Source organism: Odocoileus virginianus, chromosome 4 (assembly GCF_023699985.2).
Source record: "Odocoileus virginianus isolate 20LAN1187 ecotype Illinois chromosome 4, Ovbor_1.2, whole genome shotgun sequence".
Taxonomy (NCBI): Eukaryota; Metazoa; Chordata; class Mammalia; order Artiodactyla; family Cervidae; genus Odocoileus; species Odocoileus virginianus.
The window spans coordinates 81,406,382-81,422,650 of NC_069677.1; the positions used below are offsets into that span (position 1 = coordinate 81,406,382).

Below are 16,269 nucleotides of genomic sequence, written 5' to 3' on the forward strand. Positions count from 1 at the left end.
AACTCACATCCATCGAGTCAGTGATGTCATCGAACCATCTCATCCTCTGTCGCCCCCTTCTCCTCCTGCCTTCAATCTTTCCCAGCATCAGGGTCTCTTCCAAGGAGTCAGTTCTTTGCATCAGGTGGCCAAAGCATTAGAGTTTCAGCTTCAGTATCAGTCCTTTCAATGAATATTCGGGACTGATCTCCTTTAGGATGGACTGGTTGGATCTCCTTGCAGTCCAAGGGACTCTCAAGACTCCCAAGAGTCTTCTCCAACACCACAATTCAAAAGCATCAATTCTTCAGCGCTTAGCATTCTTTATAGTCCAACTCTCACATCCATACATGACTACTGGAAAAACCACAGCTTTGACTAGATGGACCTTTATTGGCAAAGTAATGTCTCTGCTTTTTAATATGCTATCTAGGTTGGTAATAGCTATTCTTCCAAGGAGCAAGCGTCTTTTAATTTCATGGCTGCAGTCACTATCAGCAATGATTTTGGAGCCCAAGAAAATAAAGTCTGTCACTGTTTCCATTGTTTCCCCATCTATTTGCCATGAAGTGATGGAACCAGATGATAGGATCTTAGTTTTCTGAATGTTGAGTTTTAAGCCAACTTTTTCACTCTCCTCTTTCAAATTCATCAAGAGGCTCTTTAGTTCTTCTTTGCTTTCTGCCATGAAGTTATTGATATTTCTCCTGACAATCTTGATGCCAGCTTGTGCTTCATCCAGCCTGGCATGTCACATGATATATTCTACATACAAGTTAAATAAACAAAGTGATAATATACAGCCTGACGTACTCCTTTCCCGATTTGGAACCAGTCTGTTGTTCCATGTCCAGTTCTAACTGTTACTTCTTGACCTGCATACATATTTCTCAGGAGGCAGGTAAGGTGGTCTGGTATTCCCATCTCTCGAAGAATTTTCCAGTTTGCTGTGATCCACACAGTCAAACGCTTTGGCCTAGTCAATAAAGCAAAAGTGGATGTTTTTCTGGAATTCTCTTGCTTTTTCTATGATCCAACGGATGCTGGCAATTTTATCTCTGGTTTCTCTGCCTTTTCTAAATCCAGCTTGAACATCTGGAGTTCTTTCTTCCCCAGAAAAGTCCCTGCTGGAGTTTAGGATCTCTTTCCCGATGTCATACGGTCCATGGAAGGGACACGACCTAGGGTGCTGCGTAAGTCATGCACAGTGTCCAGAATGCACAGACATGACCAGATATATCACAAGGGAGAGGCAGGTGGCTCCTACCTCAGCAGCTGTGTCGCCTCAGTACTGTGTGGAGCACAGTCGCATGTCCTATAAAACAGGGGTGACAATCTTCGAGGACTGTGATCTGACCCAGCTGGATGCCACGACTCTGAAGAATCCTGTATCCCTCACAAAACAGAAGCAGAACTCTAAGGGCACCTTCCCAGGCTAACCAGTTGAGGAGCCGTGCCTTCCACGCTGTCCCTGAGTTGAAGTCATGGTGGGTCCTGGTACGCAGGCCTGTCCCCCAGCCCTGAGAGCCAGCTCCGCTACATGGCAGTCCCCACACGCCAGGCTCTGCTTCCTCACTTCTCAAGAACGGCTCCCACGCCCACGCCCCCGACCCGTTACGTGAATCCCAACGACCTCTTGAATAGGTTCCTTCAGACTGTACTTTTACTCTTACTTCAAACTGAGCATACCCCACACCAAACTCATATTTTCATATATATATATATATATAATTTTATTTATTTATTTTTGGCTGTGCTGGTCTTTGTTGCTGCACAGGCTTTCTCTAACTTCGGCAAGCAGAGGGCTATTCTCTAGTTGCACTGTGCAGGCTTCTCATTGCAGTGGCTTCTCTTGTTGCACTGCATGGGCTCCAGGGCACGCAGGCTTCAGCAGCTGCAGCTCCTGGACTCTTAGAGCACAGGCTCAATAACTGTGGTGCATGAGGTTAGTGTCTTCGCGGCATGTGGGATCTTCTCAGATCAGGGATTGAATCCATGTCTCCTGTATTGGCAGGTGGATTCTTTACCACTGAGCCACCAGGAAAGTCCCCAAAACTAATCTTCTATATCAACTATCTCCCCTTTCTAAATTGTGACCATGAATTAATTATACTTACACTTTGATCACAGACTACAGTAATTTTTAACTGTTCTCAGCTTGTTGGATTTGACCCAGGTAAGCCAAATGTTTTCTAACATCCTTCAAGATATAAAGTAGTCATCTGATCACTCAATTCCATCAACAACTGAAAATCAAACATTTAAACTATGTTTCCTATTAAAATCATTGTGTAAGGTCTGATTAATCAAAGAGAATGGACTCCCTGATCTCCTGTGGAAAAGTTGACTTATTTGTCCTATTGGACCTTCTGAATGCCAAGTTATAATGTTTGAGAGATTTTTATTGCTTTTTTTTTTAAAAAAAGATAAATACCACATCCATTGCACTAACAGTTTAAACATTGTGTCAATGCAAAGCATTAGGAGAAATATTTGACTAACATAATAAAACATTTATATAGAAAATCTTTGTAAATAAAGACCTTAAATATTTTGCTTCTTGATCACATGTTATCCTCACAGTTCATGTAATAAAGATGTAGCTTACTAGAATCATGACTCTTGCAAGGCCATCTATTGGGCTGTTAGGAATGCTGAAAATACGTAACAACTTTCACCAGCACCCAAACCTCTCAGCCTTTCTCTGTGCATATAACCCAAATATATATTCCCAAATGCCAAGTATTCTCTGTAATATAACCAAATTACAGATGGAGCTTTGCATCTTTGTGAGATGATGGACCGCTGCACACTAGCTGAAGGGCTTCCTTCACTGGCTGGAGATGTATCTTTGAGCATGTCCTGTGGATTACAGGTGCCTGGGGTTATCAGTGAGCCAAACAGGATTGCTGCCCTCTTGGAGCTCTCATTCCCGTGTGGCAGACGGACAGTCAACAACAAGCAGACCAACCAGGGGACTACACAGAATATCAGAAGGTGGCTGGTGCCTCAGAAAAGGAGAACATGAAACCACAGTGAGGAGACAGGCAGAACGAAGGTACACTGCCCTCACTGAAGGAAAAACGATGCTTAAACTAACATCAGTAAAACAAGAGACACTCTTCACAGAAGACGTTGGAGTAACTCAAAATTTGAGAACAAGCTAAAGAGCCAAGCCTTGGGAAGGGCAGAGTGAAGCCAACTGCAAACTGGAGGACTCCTTTCTGCATCCCTGGGTCAGCACTCTGAGCTGGCTGCCATGACCAACAGCACAGATACACTGCCCCAAGCGGCCAGGAAGGTGGCCACAGGGCAGCCGTGGGCCACACCTAATAGTTCCAGGGCCCAGACTGGGGAAAATATTCTTCTTCAGCAGCTCCAGCTAGAACACACCTAGATGACGACTCTGGTCTGGTTCAGGTCACATGCCCACCACTACAATCATCACTGAGGCACTGCGAGGCCCCACACTAACCAGAAAGTGAAAGTAAAAGTTACCCAGTCAGGTCCAACTCTTTGCGACCCCATGGACTATACAGTCCATGGAATTCTCCGGGCCAGAATACTGGAATGGGTAGCCTTTCCCTTCTCCAGGGGATCTTCCCAACCCAGGGATCAAATCCAGGTCTCCCACATTGCTAGCGGATTCTTTACCAGCTGAGCCAAAGGGAAGTCCAAGAATACTGAAGTGGGTAGCCTATCCCTTCTCCAGCAGATCTTCCCAGCCCAGGAATTGAACTGGGGTCTCCTGCATTGCAGGCAGATTTTTTTACCAACTGACACTAACCAGGGGTCCAGGTAAAAGGCCCGCTCCAGGGAAGAAGGCAGGAGGATCACGCTGAGCAGACCCAAGCAACAGCCCCACAGAAAATGAGTCAAGGCTAGCGCTCCTAGTTCAAGCATGCCACAAGCTTCACTGTACTATGGTCCAAGAAGATATCCCATTCGGTTCTGATCATGTGAAATGGAGACCTGCTTCAAAATCCAGAAAATGATCACTTTCATAAATTTCCCACATGTGTCTGAAACAAGCCAACAGCTGGAGTCTTCTATGCATTTGGAGAGGGGAGGGGGGCAGATTGACTGTGCTTTCCAAACCATTTACATCCTTCCTGGGTGTTTGTGCTTTTCTAGTTATCAAGCATGGAGTGGAGTGGGATAAACCGCCCCTTATCGTGGGTCTGTGAATCCCTTCTCATGAGTACCTCTGGGAGCCCCGCCAGGCTCCTCACTGACGGTGGGAATGGGCTCTGCTTCCTGTCCCCAGGCCCCGGGAGGACACAGGAACTAAAGGTCATCTGGATAGATGCCCTCAGAGTTAGCTCAGGTCCCCAGTAGCCTCTCCACCATCAGCTTTCACTCAGCTTTTGCGCTCTGCATATAATTACTATTTTTCTAGCTCAGAAGAGGAGTTTAAAATGTTTTTGTTTTGTTTTAACATCTCACCCGACATTTTGACTGTTTTCAGTGAGGAGAGTTGTCCAGGACCTATTCCACCATCCCCCTGCCTCCTAAACCATGGCCTGCGAGGATGGACTGTGGGGAGATCTGCGGGAGGTGACTGAAGGCCTCTAAACAAAAGACAGAGACTCAAAACCATGTGGAAGTGGTGGACTGTGGTCAGACTATGGATGTATTCTGAAAGTAGGGCCATGAGGATTTCCTAACAGACTGCACATGGGTGTCAGAGAAAAAGGAGACAAAAACCACTCCATGTCTTTACAGGCTGGAGAAACTGGAAAGAGTCATCAACCAAAGCCGGGAAGGCCATGGTAGAGGTTGGTGGGGAAAGGTTGGGAACTTAGTTAGCTGAGTGTGAATGCACATTAGACATCCCGGTGGAGATGTCAAATAGACAGTTGGATAAGTGAGTCTGGCACTGGGGAGAGAGTCTAGACTAAAGATACAAACTGGGTGGAACTATCAATGTTTACTATCACTTAGATAAACCAAATATGTGCAGGACAGGAGTCCTATATGCCTATTCAATACTGTCAACAAGAGCAGAAGAAACAACACAGAAAGCTAAAGGTGAGGCCTTCACACCAGTGCACATTAACAGTTACAGAACATATGCCCGTCAGCCCCCCTCCCTCCTTGCTCTGTCCCATCAGCTAAGTGCTAGAGTCCAAGCCAGCTCTGCGGCTTATGAGGAATGTGAAGAATCTGCAGAAAGCCTGGGAAAAAGCCAGCCACATAGTTGAATAAAGGGAAGGAAAGTGCAACCCAGCAAAGGTTAAAGGAAATGAGATTATTTAGTAAGGGATGATAAATAGCAACTGTCCTCTACCCTGGATCAAAGAAGTCCGGAAACTTGAAAGCAACTTGCTACCTTTAGGTCAAACAAACTGAAAGGAAGTGTGCTTTCACCATGGCATAAAAGAGTTAGATTATAAGTAAAAAGGGAAACACCTATTTAACACCTACCATATCAGGTGTTGGCCCGGGCACTACTGTGTTTTAATACACACTGAGACTCTTGAGGTAGAAATCCCCATTTTGCAGATCAGAAAAGGGAGAGCCTAAAAGGCAAGTTCCCAAGTAGAAGAGTTGGCATTTCTCCAGTATTTAAGGAATCCCAAAATCCATGTTCCTTAAAACATATCAAATTTCCTAACATGAAAACTGATAAATGTAGGAACTAATTACTGGAAGAAGTAATTAAATCTTTTTCTTTTACAAATTAGGAGAGATTCTTACTTTCTAGTACCATATCATACAGCAGATCTACCTAAAAGCAAAGGGGCAGAAAAAAATGGTTTTAAAATTCTTAGTCCTGAGCAGTTATGACAGTCTAGAGTTACGAAAACAGCCACCAACACTGAGAAGGACATACTGCTTCTCAGAGAATATTTCTGTTTTCTCATTCTGTAATAAAATATTTATTCATCTTCCTAAAATACACACCAAATTCTGTAACGAATTTCAATTTTTAAGTTAAAGCAATTTTAAACATAATTCAGGGGACAAACATCCTGGGCTTGATAGACCTTGTTTTTAATCTGCCTGTGGTAACAAATAACTCTAAGGACATCAAGAAGATGACCTTTCAGAAGACTGATTAGGTTTGGGCTGTACTCACTGTGTCAAAAGAACCATCACTGTCATCATGAACAAGGAAGCCTGCTACTGGAGACAAGAGAGGCATTAAGGTGTCTTCGCCCCACCCCCCACTGCATGGGACCTGCAGTTCAAGCAGGAACAAACCACCCTGGTCAAAGAATGCCACCTCTGGTAAGTGTCTGGAGCTGACAGACACTGTTGGATTGTTGGCTACCTAGAGCAGCCTAAATGAAAACAAAACTCAGAAGAACTTTCACTTGGCCCTGGAACATTTCTGGAGCACCACAGGTAGAAAAGACCTTCTTTTTACAGAACAACTGGCAGAAGGTGCTAGAAGATCAGTGGCTGCAAGTGAGCTTAAACAGAGAGGGTGTGTGGTTTCGGGATATCATCTCTAAGGCTGAGCCATGCCAGATCTGGAGACAAGGGAAGGTGACAGGTCACTCAGAACTAAGTGTCCATCTTAGAGGCAGTTCCTGCAGGGCAGAGGTTAGCAGAGTGGCTGAGAGACAGGACCTGGAGCTCAGCTGCCCAGACTCCCACCCAGGTATGACCCTGAGGAAGACACTTCACCCTTGCATGCTTCACTTTCCCTATATATAAAACATAAATGATCATATTTACCTAGTAAGAGTACTTAGAGAACTAGATCTGTGAATACACGTAAGCAGTGACTGACAAAGAGTACAAGGAACTCATCTAATTATTCTCTCCCTTTTCCCACCCCACCTCCAGCTGGGACCCTCTGCCTGCATGTGGCCCATACCAACCAGCCTCAATAGTGACACCCCTTCCCCACCAAGTCCAAGGTCGACCTCTGCGTCTATGGGTTCCTTGGTTCACATTCTCAAGAGAAAAAAAGCTGTTTGGTCAGGTTTCCAGCCCTCGTGGGCAGCAGTCATTCCACACTACAAACTCGGCCCCCTCCCCCGGCCACCCCTTTCCAGCTCTGGAAGGTGTGGGGCTTCACCTGACTGGCAAGTTCACGAGCCAGCACACTGCCGTCTACCAGACACTGGAAGGAGACACAGACACCAGTGTCCAAGACCAAGAACAGTGCTCCTCCACAGCAACAGCCACATCCAGGGGGTTGGCACGGTCCAGGGAGACCCAGCTCCGCAGGGCCAGCCACACACCATGGGCTGTGCGCTCAGGGAAGCCATATCCTTCATAGGGGCAGTAGCCCTGCCAGAGCTCTCCCCTAGAGGGAAGCATGACCCATCCCACATGAGTGTCAACAAGCCCACCCTTCCTTCTGTCCTCATGGGGCTCACTGCACACGCAGCCAGGAACAGCGGAGGTCAGAGCCTCCACTCTCCCAGTGACACCTAAATAGGAGGGTGTGTATACACTGTTTCACTCATTGCAAGGCTCGGTGTCGTTAAATGTCAAGCCTCCCCAAGGTGAACTGTCGATTCAGCACAATCCTAACAAAAACACCAATAAGAGTTTGTTTTTTTTTTAAGAAAGTGACAAGCTGATCCTCAAACTCGTATGGAAATGCAAAGGACTTTAGAAACAGTCAAGACAACTTTGAGAAATAAGAAGAAAGTTGGAGGATTTACACTACCTTTCTTCTATAGTATTGGAATCATGATACAAAAATGGGTCCACAAAACAGAATAACAAGAGCCCAAAACTACACCCTCTCATGGAAGGTCATCAGATTGTGAGCAAAGGTCCAAACACAGCCCTGCTGAGAAAGGAAAATCTTCCAGACAAGTGGAGATGGATCAGCTAGGTGGTGGCTTCATGAAAGACAGAACACACCATCACACAACTTGGGAGTCGTAGCTCTCAACACATATTAATATTAACTCAAATTCATCACAGACCTAAATGTGAAATGCAGAAATGCAAAACTGTAAGATAGAAGAAAACACATTTTAAAAATCCATGCGACCTTCAGTTAGGCAAAAATTTCTATACCAAGAGCATGATTCATAGAAGAAAATGAACAATAAATTAAACATCACCAAAATTAATAACTTCTGTTCTTTCAAGATAATATTAAGAGAATGAAAAGGCAAGCAACAGACTGGGAGAAATTATTTGCAAACTAGATATGTGACAAAGGATTTGTATGCAGAATACACAAAGAATCTCAATGTTTAATTGAAACAACCTGATTTTCTTCTAATGGGCAAAAAGTGTGAACAGACATTTAAATCAGAGAAGATATCAGGATGGACAAATAAACATAGGAAGAGATACTCAATATCATTAGTCACAACATAAATGCGAATCAGTAACAACTAAATGCAAATTAGTAACAACATAAATATAGTGATCTAGTCATGAAATTAAAAGACGCTTGCTCCTTGGAAGAAAAGCTATAAGCAACCTAGTCACATATTAAAAAGCAGAGACATTACTTTGCCGACAAAGGTCAGTATAGTCAAAGCTTTGGTTTTTTTCAGTAGTCATGTATGGATGTGAGAGGTGAACCATAAAGAAGGCTGAGTGCTGAAGAACTGATGCTTTTGAACTGTGGTGTTGGGAGCAGACTCTTCAGAGTCCCTTGGATTTCAAGAAGATCAAACCAATCAATCATAAAGGAAATCAGTCCTGAATATTCATTGGAAGGACTGATGCTGAAGCTGAAACTCCAATATTTTGGCCACCGGATGCGAAGAACTGACTCCTTGGAAAAGACCCTGATGCTGGGAAAGACTGAAGGCATGAGGAGAAGCGGACAACAGAGGATGAGATGGTTAGATAGCATCACCGACTCAATGAACATGAACTGAGCAAGCTCTGGGAGGTGGTGATAGACAGGGAAGCCGGGTGTGCTGCAGTCCATGGGGTCACAAAGAGTCGGACACAACTGAGTGACTGAACTGAGACTGAGTGAGGTATGTCACCCACCACCTCCCCACCTCCAGAATATCTGCAATTAAGCAGAAAGAGCACATGGAGCACTGACAATGACACATAGCAAGCGCTAACCCTCTGCTGGGGCAGGGGAGGGGCAGGGGGAGCAGGCACAGAACAGCGCCACCACTGTGCAGTGTGTGACAGCTTGGTGATTTCATCAAAATGAGCGTGCACCTACGACACAAGCTAGACATTGTACTCCTAGGAATTTACCTGGGAGAAATGAAAGCCTATATCCACGCAAAGACATACAAGAGTGCTCACAACAGCTTCACTTAAAATAAGCCCAACCTGGAGACAACCCACAGCTGAATAAATAAAGCAACTGCAGTTTATTCACATAACAGAATACTTACTATTTAGCAATAACAAAGAATCAACTACTAATACACAAAACATAGATGGAGTTCTCAAAATAATTATGCTGAGTGAAAAAGAGGCAAAAAAGAATGCAAAATGCATGGTTCCATTTATATAAACCTGGAGAAATTAAAACTAACCTGTAACACAGAGAGAAGGTGAGTGATTTTCTAGAAAGAAGAACACAGGAGCGGGAAAGAGCTCCAAGGACCAAGGGTACCTTTCAGGAGTGACAGCAATGCTCGTTATCTTGATTGTGATGATGCTTTCACCATATGTAGCTTATGTCAAAACTTACCAACTGTTTGCCTTAAATGTGTATAGTTTATTGCATATCAATTATACCTCAAAAAGTGTTACCAAAAAATAAACATTTATTACCACCTGAAGCTCAAAATAGAGACTGATCTGAATTACAAAAAAAAAAAAAAGGGAAGTTAACTATTTCGCACACTTGAATGAAATACGTTTCTACTAAAAACATATTAAAAATTATGATGAACAGATGGGGGCAAAATTTTAGGTTAAATTGGAGGTAAGGGAGAAGAGGAGAAAGAGTAAAGAAACTTTTTATTCCAAAGAAAATAAAAACATTATGTATACACATATATATTGATATGTATGTGTGTATATATACACATATATATAGATGTGTGTGTGTGTATGGAACTCCAGCGCTGCAGTCTTTCAGACTTCTTTTCCCCCCACCGTTGCTTAACGATGGGATTTCTCTATACCTGGTGTTCAGAGCCACAGACAACACACATGGTGCTGTATTGTTCACAGAGAAAGGAACAGGTTACTGCCACTTACTAGCTGCTTTATTAGGTAATTTTTCTCTGTGTCACAGAATCACAACTAAATTGAAAGCAATTCTTCAGAAACAGAAGTAGAAATAACTGAGCACAGCAGGGAGTTTTCTGTAATCTAAAGTCTGTTTTTAGAAACCCTGGTAACATCTGGGGATAACCCACTCTCACGTCTAATGCTTTACCACTCCCTCCAGCCACAGAGGAACAGGAACACCAGCTGCACAAGGAACCTCCTGGCAGACCCCCTCCTTACCACTCAGAAGCCACCACAGCAAAGGGATGAATCCTGGGCTCTCACTAATGTACTTCAAGCCTTTCAGATTGATGCTCACGTTGTACAGGGACATCAGCATTAACCTGAAATGTAAAAGAGAATGGTGTTGAAATGCTGGCCTCCCCCGCACAGTTTCACCCTAAATGTATCTGCTGGTTCACAGGACCCTAACACATTTAGGGGAGCCCTCACACTTGCGATATCCAATTCTACAATCTGGAAGACAGGTATAGTAAGTAGAAGGTATGCTAAATAATACTTGTCTCTGTGAGGCTTCATGAAAGTGGGAAACAATAGTGCCACGTAGTTCCACCTTTTATGAAGTTACATAATCCAGAGACACAAAGGAGGGCACAGGAAGCCTCCAAGCCGTATTTACTGAGTAACCTTTCATTACCAGTCCTGCATTTACATGCAGGCAACCCTCAATGCATAAGTATACTGTACTCCAAAGGTTCAATTCACTGTTTAAAATTTAATCCTACCTTTCATTCAATGAATGTTGCCCATTAAGCCTGGGTGGCCGGGTCAGGCCATTCAACCCAGTTTAATCTACCATATAGGGATGAAGAAAGCCACAATCCAACCATCGCTAACAACCGACAATCCTACTGACCTGGAGTTAAACAAGTGATCTTGGGAGCTGACCACAACTAGTGATACAGAGGCAAACGAAAACTGGAAAGCTACAGGATTGACTTCTGACAATACTGCAGAGCAGAGATAGCCCCAAAACTTCATATTGCAAAGTAACAGAAAAGGCTATACAAATATTTTGCAAATTTCTTGAAAATGAATGGGCTTGCAAGAAGTGACAGGAAACCATGTCTTGCCAGGAACTGAGGGAGAGCTCAAATTCAGGAAGGTAAGGCCTAAAGATGGCTGATCCCAGAGACATGGAGCATCAATGTCAGTGCCTTTGTGCAGAGGGACAGAAAGAAGAGCCTCTGACCAACACGAGATAGGGCTTCAGAGCATAAGCCCCTTCATGAAGCCAGAAGAATGTGAACTGCCAAGTTTGGCATGAATGCATACTTTCTGTATGGTCTGAAAATCCACAAGTTGATAAGAAAGTAGACCTGGGACAGGAGCTGTTTCAGCCTCTTAAAGCAAAGGGCCTTCAACTGGGTCGCCAAAGAATTCCCAACACACAGTGCTAACAACTGTAAGTTCCCAAACACAGTGCTAACAACTGTAAGTTCCTAATAAAAGTCACAAAACACGTGAACAAAGTCCTTAAAGTAACAGCACAAAGAACAAATGACAGCCAGAATTTAAAAACAATTCTCAGATACTACAAGTATCAATTGCCAAATAGAAAATAGCTGTGTTTAACAGGTTTAAATAATTCAAAAAGAAATTTAAAATGAGATCAAGGAATTACTGGGTATTATAAACGAAGGCAGCTCAAAAGAGGACCAAGCAGAACGTAGAAGAAAGAAAACTTTAATAATCAAACTGTAAAACTCAAGGGTAACTGACAGCTGGGAAAGGAAAAATACTAAACAGAAAAGAAATAAAGAAATGACAACAAACAGAACGAAGCTGGGAAGGAGGAAGCCCAGAAAGGCAGGTTCCAGGACAAGGGGAGCACTAAGGCTCAAGTGCAGATTCTGCCCAGGCTGCGGCCAGCTCTGAACCGCCCACTGCACAAGGCAGACAGTAAGGAGCCCGGTGGAGAATAAGAAGAAAACCACAGTTGGAGGCACAGATCTGGCTGCTGACTGCCTATGGGGAGCCAGAGTTGAGAAGTCAGGTGGAGTTAACTAGGTAGTTAGGACAATCATCAGTTCTCTTCAGAAAACGGCATCAGAGCCGACAGCCTGCCTCCCAAAGTGTCTGGAGTGTGTACAACTGAACATTTAACCCACAGACCAGTGGGTGAAGAGAGCGAGTGTTTTGGATGCAAATTTATGGGGTGCCAAAAAAGCTTACTAATCAAAGTTTTTAAAATATATTATAATGCAACTTTTTAAAGTCAGAACTATTGCAAAAATTCCATAATAAGCAATATATCAAAATTTAAAATCAAGATGAGATCAGTGACAGTACTGTGCCAAGACCTAATGGAGCCTGAGGCAAAAGGAGAATCAGGGATTGCGATCAGCCCATTAAGAAGGGATTAATTACATAAATTATGGCATATGCATACATGCATGCCATGGAAATGTGTATCACAGTTTCCTGTTAAAATAGCTGGCTTCCCCACTCAACTTGGCTTGTCGAAAGCAAGCTTCATGGCTGATGGGTCTTTATAGATACACAGGCTGGTACAGTTCCTGGGACATGACAAGCACTCGGAAAGTTCCATATGGAAACTGAACAAGCTCCGCATGCTCGAGAGGCTCAGCAGGGCAGCATGCAAGACAGTCTGTCCTCTCCTCCTTCAGAGTAGCAACGCCCAGTTCTCAAATTACCATCTTCTGCCACCTCGCAGGCCACACACTGAGCCAAAATTACAAATCTTTGCAAGTTTTCCTGACAACTTTTACACATATGCAAAATCTATACACTGGTAACTCATCTAATGCATTATTAAGGTATGTTCAAATAATGCATTCATGAGGAAGATTGATTCAACACAGTATTTAGAATTTTCTGAGCTCTCTAATCCAGAATCTCAAGAAGAGAAACGTTCAGGTCACCAGCACAGACGGCTGGAACTCCTTAGACTCCAGTGTGTTTCCTACATTGCTTTCCAATTACAGCAGCAGGCTGAGTCACTGCAATGGAGACCCCATGGCCCACAGGGCCTAAAACTTTTCTATCTGGCCCTTTGGGGAAAGCTTGCCAAGCCCTGCTTTAGAGCCTAAAAAGAAAACAAGCCAGTCTTTCTTCTCTAGATTTTAAGAGGCTAAGTTAATACCTGGGTGGTGACTGACGTGTGGGGCAAACCCCAGATAATATGTCTAGTTGAAATTCTTCCACTGACTGCGTTTAACTTTAAAGTGACAAAAACACAAACTGATAACTATCTCTAAAATTTCACACTTGGTCATCATCAGCTCCATCCCAAAAAAGCTAGAATGGAGCAAACGTAACCGCCACAGCACCACCTGACCTCCTGCTACTGTCAGGCCACCTGACTGAGGACCAGAGACCGCTCCCAGGTCACAGCACCACTTACTTAGTAAACAACAAACCCTGAACCACTCACTGGTTCTCATGTAAAAGCTTTCTGTTCCAACGTTTCTACTCCAACCAAAAGTACTGTAAATAATGTATCAAATTTCTAACCATCAGGTCAAAAGAGACTTCCCGTTCAATTCACTCCTCTGGTTGGTGTTGTTTAGTCACTCAGTCGTGTCTGACTCTTTGCGACCCCATGGACACTAGGCCTCCCTGTCCTTCACTATCTCCTGGAATTTGCTCAAACTCATGTCCACTGAGTCGATGATACCATCTAACCATCTCGTCCTCTGTCACCCCCTTCTCCTCCTGCTCTCAATCTTTCCAAGCATCAGGGTCTTTTCCAATGAGTCAGATCTTCATATCAGGTGGTCAAAGTATTGGAGCTTCAGTTTCAGTCCTTCCAGTGAATATTCAGGGTTGATTTCCTTTAGGATTGACCAGTTTGATCTCCTTGCAGTCCAAGGGACTCTCAAGAGTCTTTTCCAACACCACAGTTCAAAATCATCAGTTCTCCGGTGCTCAGCATTCTTTATGGTCCAATTCTCACATCCATACATGATAACTGGAAAAACCGTAGCTTTGACTATACAGACCTTTGTTAGCAAAGTGATGTCTCTGCTTTTTAATACACTGTCTAGGTTTATCACAGCTTTGCTTCCAAGAAGCAAGTGTCTTTTAATTTCATGGCTGCAGTCGCCATCCACAGTGATTTTGGAGCCCCAGAAAATAAAGTCTGTCATTGTTTCCCCATCTATTTGCCATGAAAAGATAGGACTGGATACCATGATCTTACTCTTCTGGTACTTCAGTATTAAAAGGAAATGTAGTTTCCCAAAGTACTGCAATACTGGGAGTCATTTTTCTTCCAATGACAAAAAAAGTAGGCAAATTCTGTTTTCTCCCATGAACCTAAGCAGAAGATAGATTGCAAATTTCCTTGTCTCCGAAGTCTCAAGAAATTGAGACACATCCTCCATTGATAGCGAAAGGACTGAAAGAAAGGCTAAGATAAAGGATGAGTAAACCTGCATGCTATGAAAGTAACTCTTCTCCAATGAAAAGGCCCTCTCTCCACCAAAGCAGAAGACCTGCACCAGAGAGCTACACAGGCTCTCCAGACAGTCTGCCGTCCAAGGCTGACTCACCAGGAGTCAAGGTGATGTAACTGAACTGCCTTATTCTTCATTGTAAAAGAAATGGTAACCTGTAACCTGGAAGCAACAAAGAACAAACACACCCAGGATTTCCAAACAAACCAGCCATAAAAACAAGCCAGAAGGCGTGACACATCAGTCATCCAAAACTGACTAAAATCTAAAGTAGCCAAATTAGCACCATCAAATAATTCTAAGGATTAAAGAGCAATAAACTTCTTAGAAAAGGCTGCATATGTTATATGAGAAAGAAGTAACTGGCAGAGCAATACAATCAGACACTTCTGACTAAATGACAGACAGAAACTTGTAGTTGGAGGCCCATCAGTTTTTAAAGAGGAACATAGTGACTGATTAGTGACATGCTGGTTTGACTTGGTGCCCCATTTCAGTCAGGTTGAGCCTAAAAATCCTGTTGTTCAGTAGCTCAGTTACGTCTGACTCTGTGACCCCACGGTCTGCAGCACGCTGGGCTTCCCTGTCCTTCACCATCTCCCAGAGTTTGCTCAAACTCATGTCCTTTGAGTTGATGCCATCCAACCATCTCCTCCTCTATCGACCCCTTCTCCTCCTGCCCTCAATCTTTCTCAGCATCAGGGTCTTCTCCAATGAGTCAGCTCCTCCCATCAGGCAGCCAAAGTACTGGAGCTTCAGTTTCAGCATCAGTCCTTCCAGTGAATATTCAGTGTTGATTTCCTTTAAGTATTTTTACTCAAGTACCTGCAGAGTACATCATATGAAACACTGGGCTGGAGGAAGCACAAGCTGGAATCAAGATTGCCGGGAGAAATATCAATGACCTCAGATATGCAGATGATACCACCCTTATGGCAGAAAGTGAAGAACTAAAGAGCCTCTTAATGAAAGTGAAAGAGGAGAGCAAAAAATTTGGCTTAAAGCTCAATATTCAGAAAAATAAGATCATGGCATCCAGTCCCATCACTTCATGACAAATATATGGGGAAACAGTGGCTGACTTTATTTTTCTGGGCTCCAAAATCACTGCAGATGGTGACTGCAGCCATGAAATTAAAAGAGGCTTACTCCTTGGAAGGAAAGTTATGACCAACCTAGACAGCATATTAAAAAGCAGAGACATTCCTTTGTCAACAAAGGTCCGTCTAGTCAAGGCTATGGTTTTTCCAGTGGTCATGTACGGATGTGAGAGTTGAACGATAAAGAAAGCTAAGCACCAGAGAATTGATGCTTTTGAATTGTGGTGTTGGAGAAGACTCTTGAGAGTCCCTTGGACTGCAAGGAGATTCAACCAGTCCATCCTAAAAGAGATCGGTACTGAGTGTTCATTGGTGGGACTGATATTGAAGCTGAAACTCCAATCCTTTGGCAACCTGATGCGAAGAGCTGACCCACTGGAAAAGACCCTGATGCTGGGAAAGACTGAGGGCAGGAGGAGAAGGGGATGACAGAGGATGAGATGGTTGGATGGCATCACTGACTCAATGGAAATGGGTTTGGGTGGACTCTGGGAGTTGCTGATGGACAGGGAGGCCTGGCGTGCTGCAGTTCATGGGGTCGCAAAGAGTCAGACACGAATGAGCGACTGAACTGAACTGAACTATGTAACATAGAAGCCACACAAAAAGAATGACACCCACCT

General features: G+C 43.7%; 1 protein-coding gene across 3 annotated transcripts in view; it reads right to left on the minus strand.

The window, feature by feature from the left end:
• The window catches only part of HSF2BP (heat shock transcription factor 2 binding protein), a 79,429-nt gene that overhangs the window by 22,812 nt on the left and 40,348 nt on the right, over positions 1-16,269 (minus strand). For all 3 annotated transcript variants that reach the window (XM_020891529.2, XM_020891530.2, XM_020891527.2), the window contains one exon: positions 10,345-10,448. In XM_020891529.2, the coding sequence (XP_020747188.1) occupies positions 10,345-10,448 (104 nt within the window). The remainder of the gene's footprint in view (positions 1-10,344; positions 10,449-16,269) is intronic.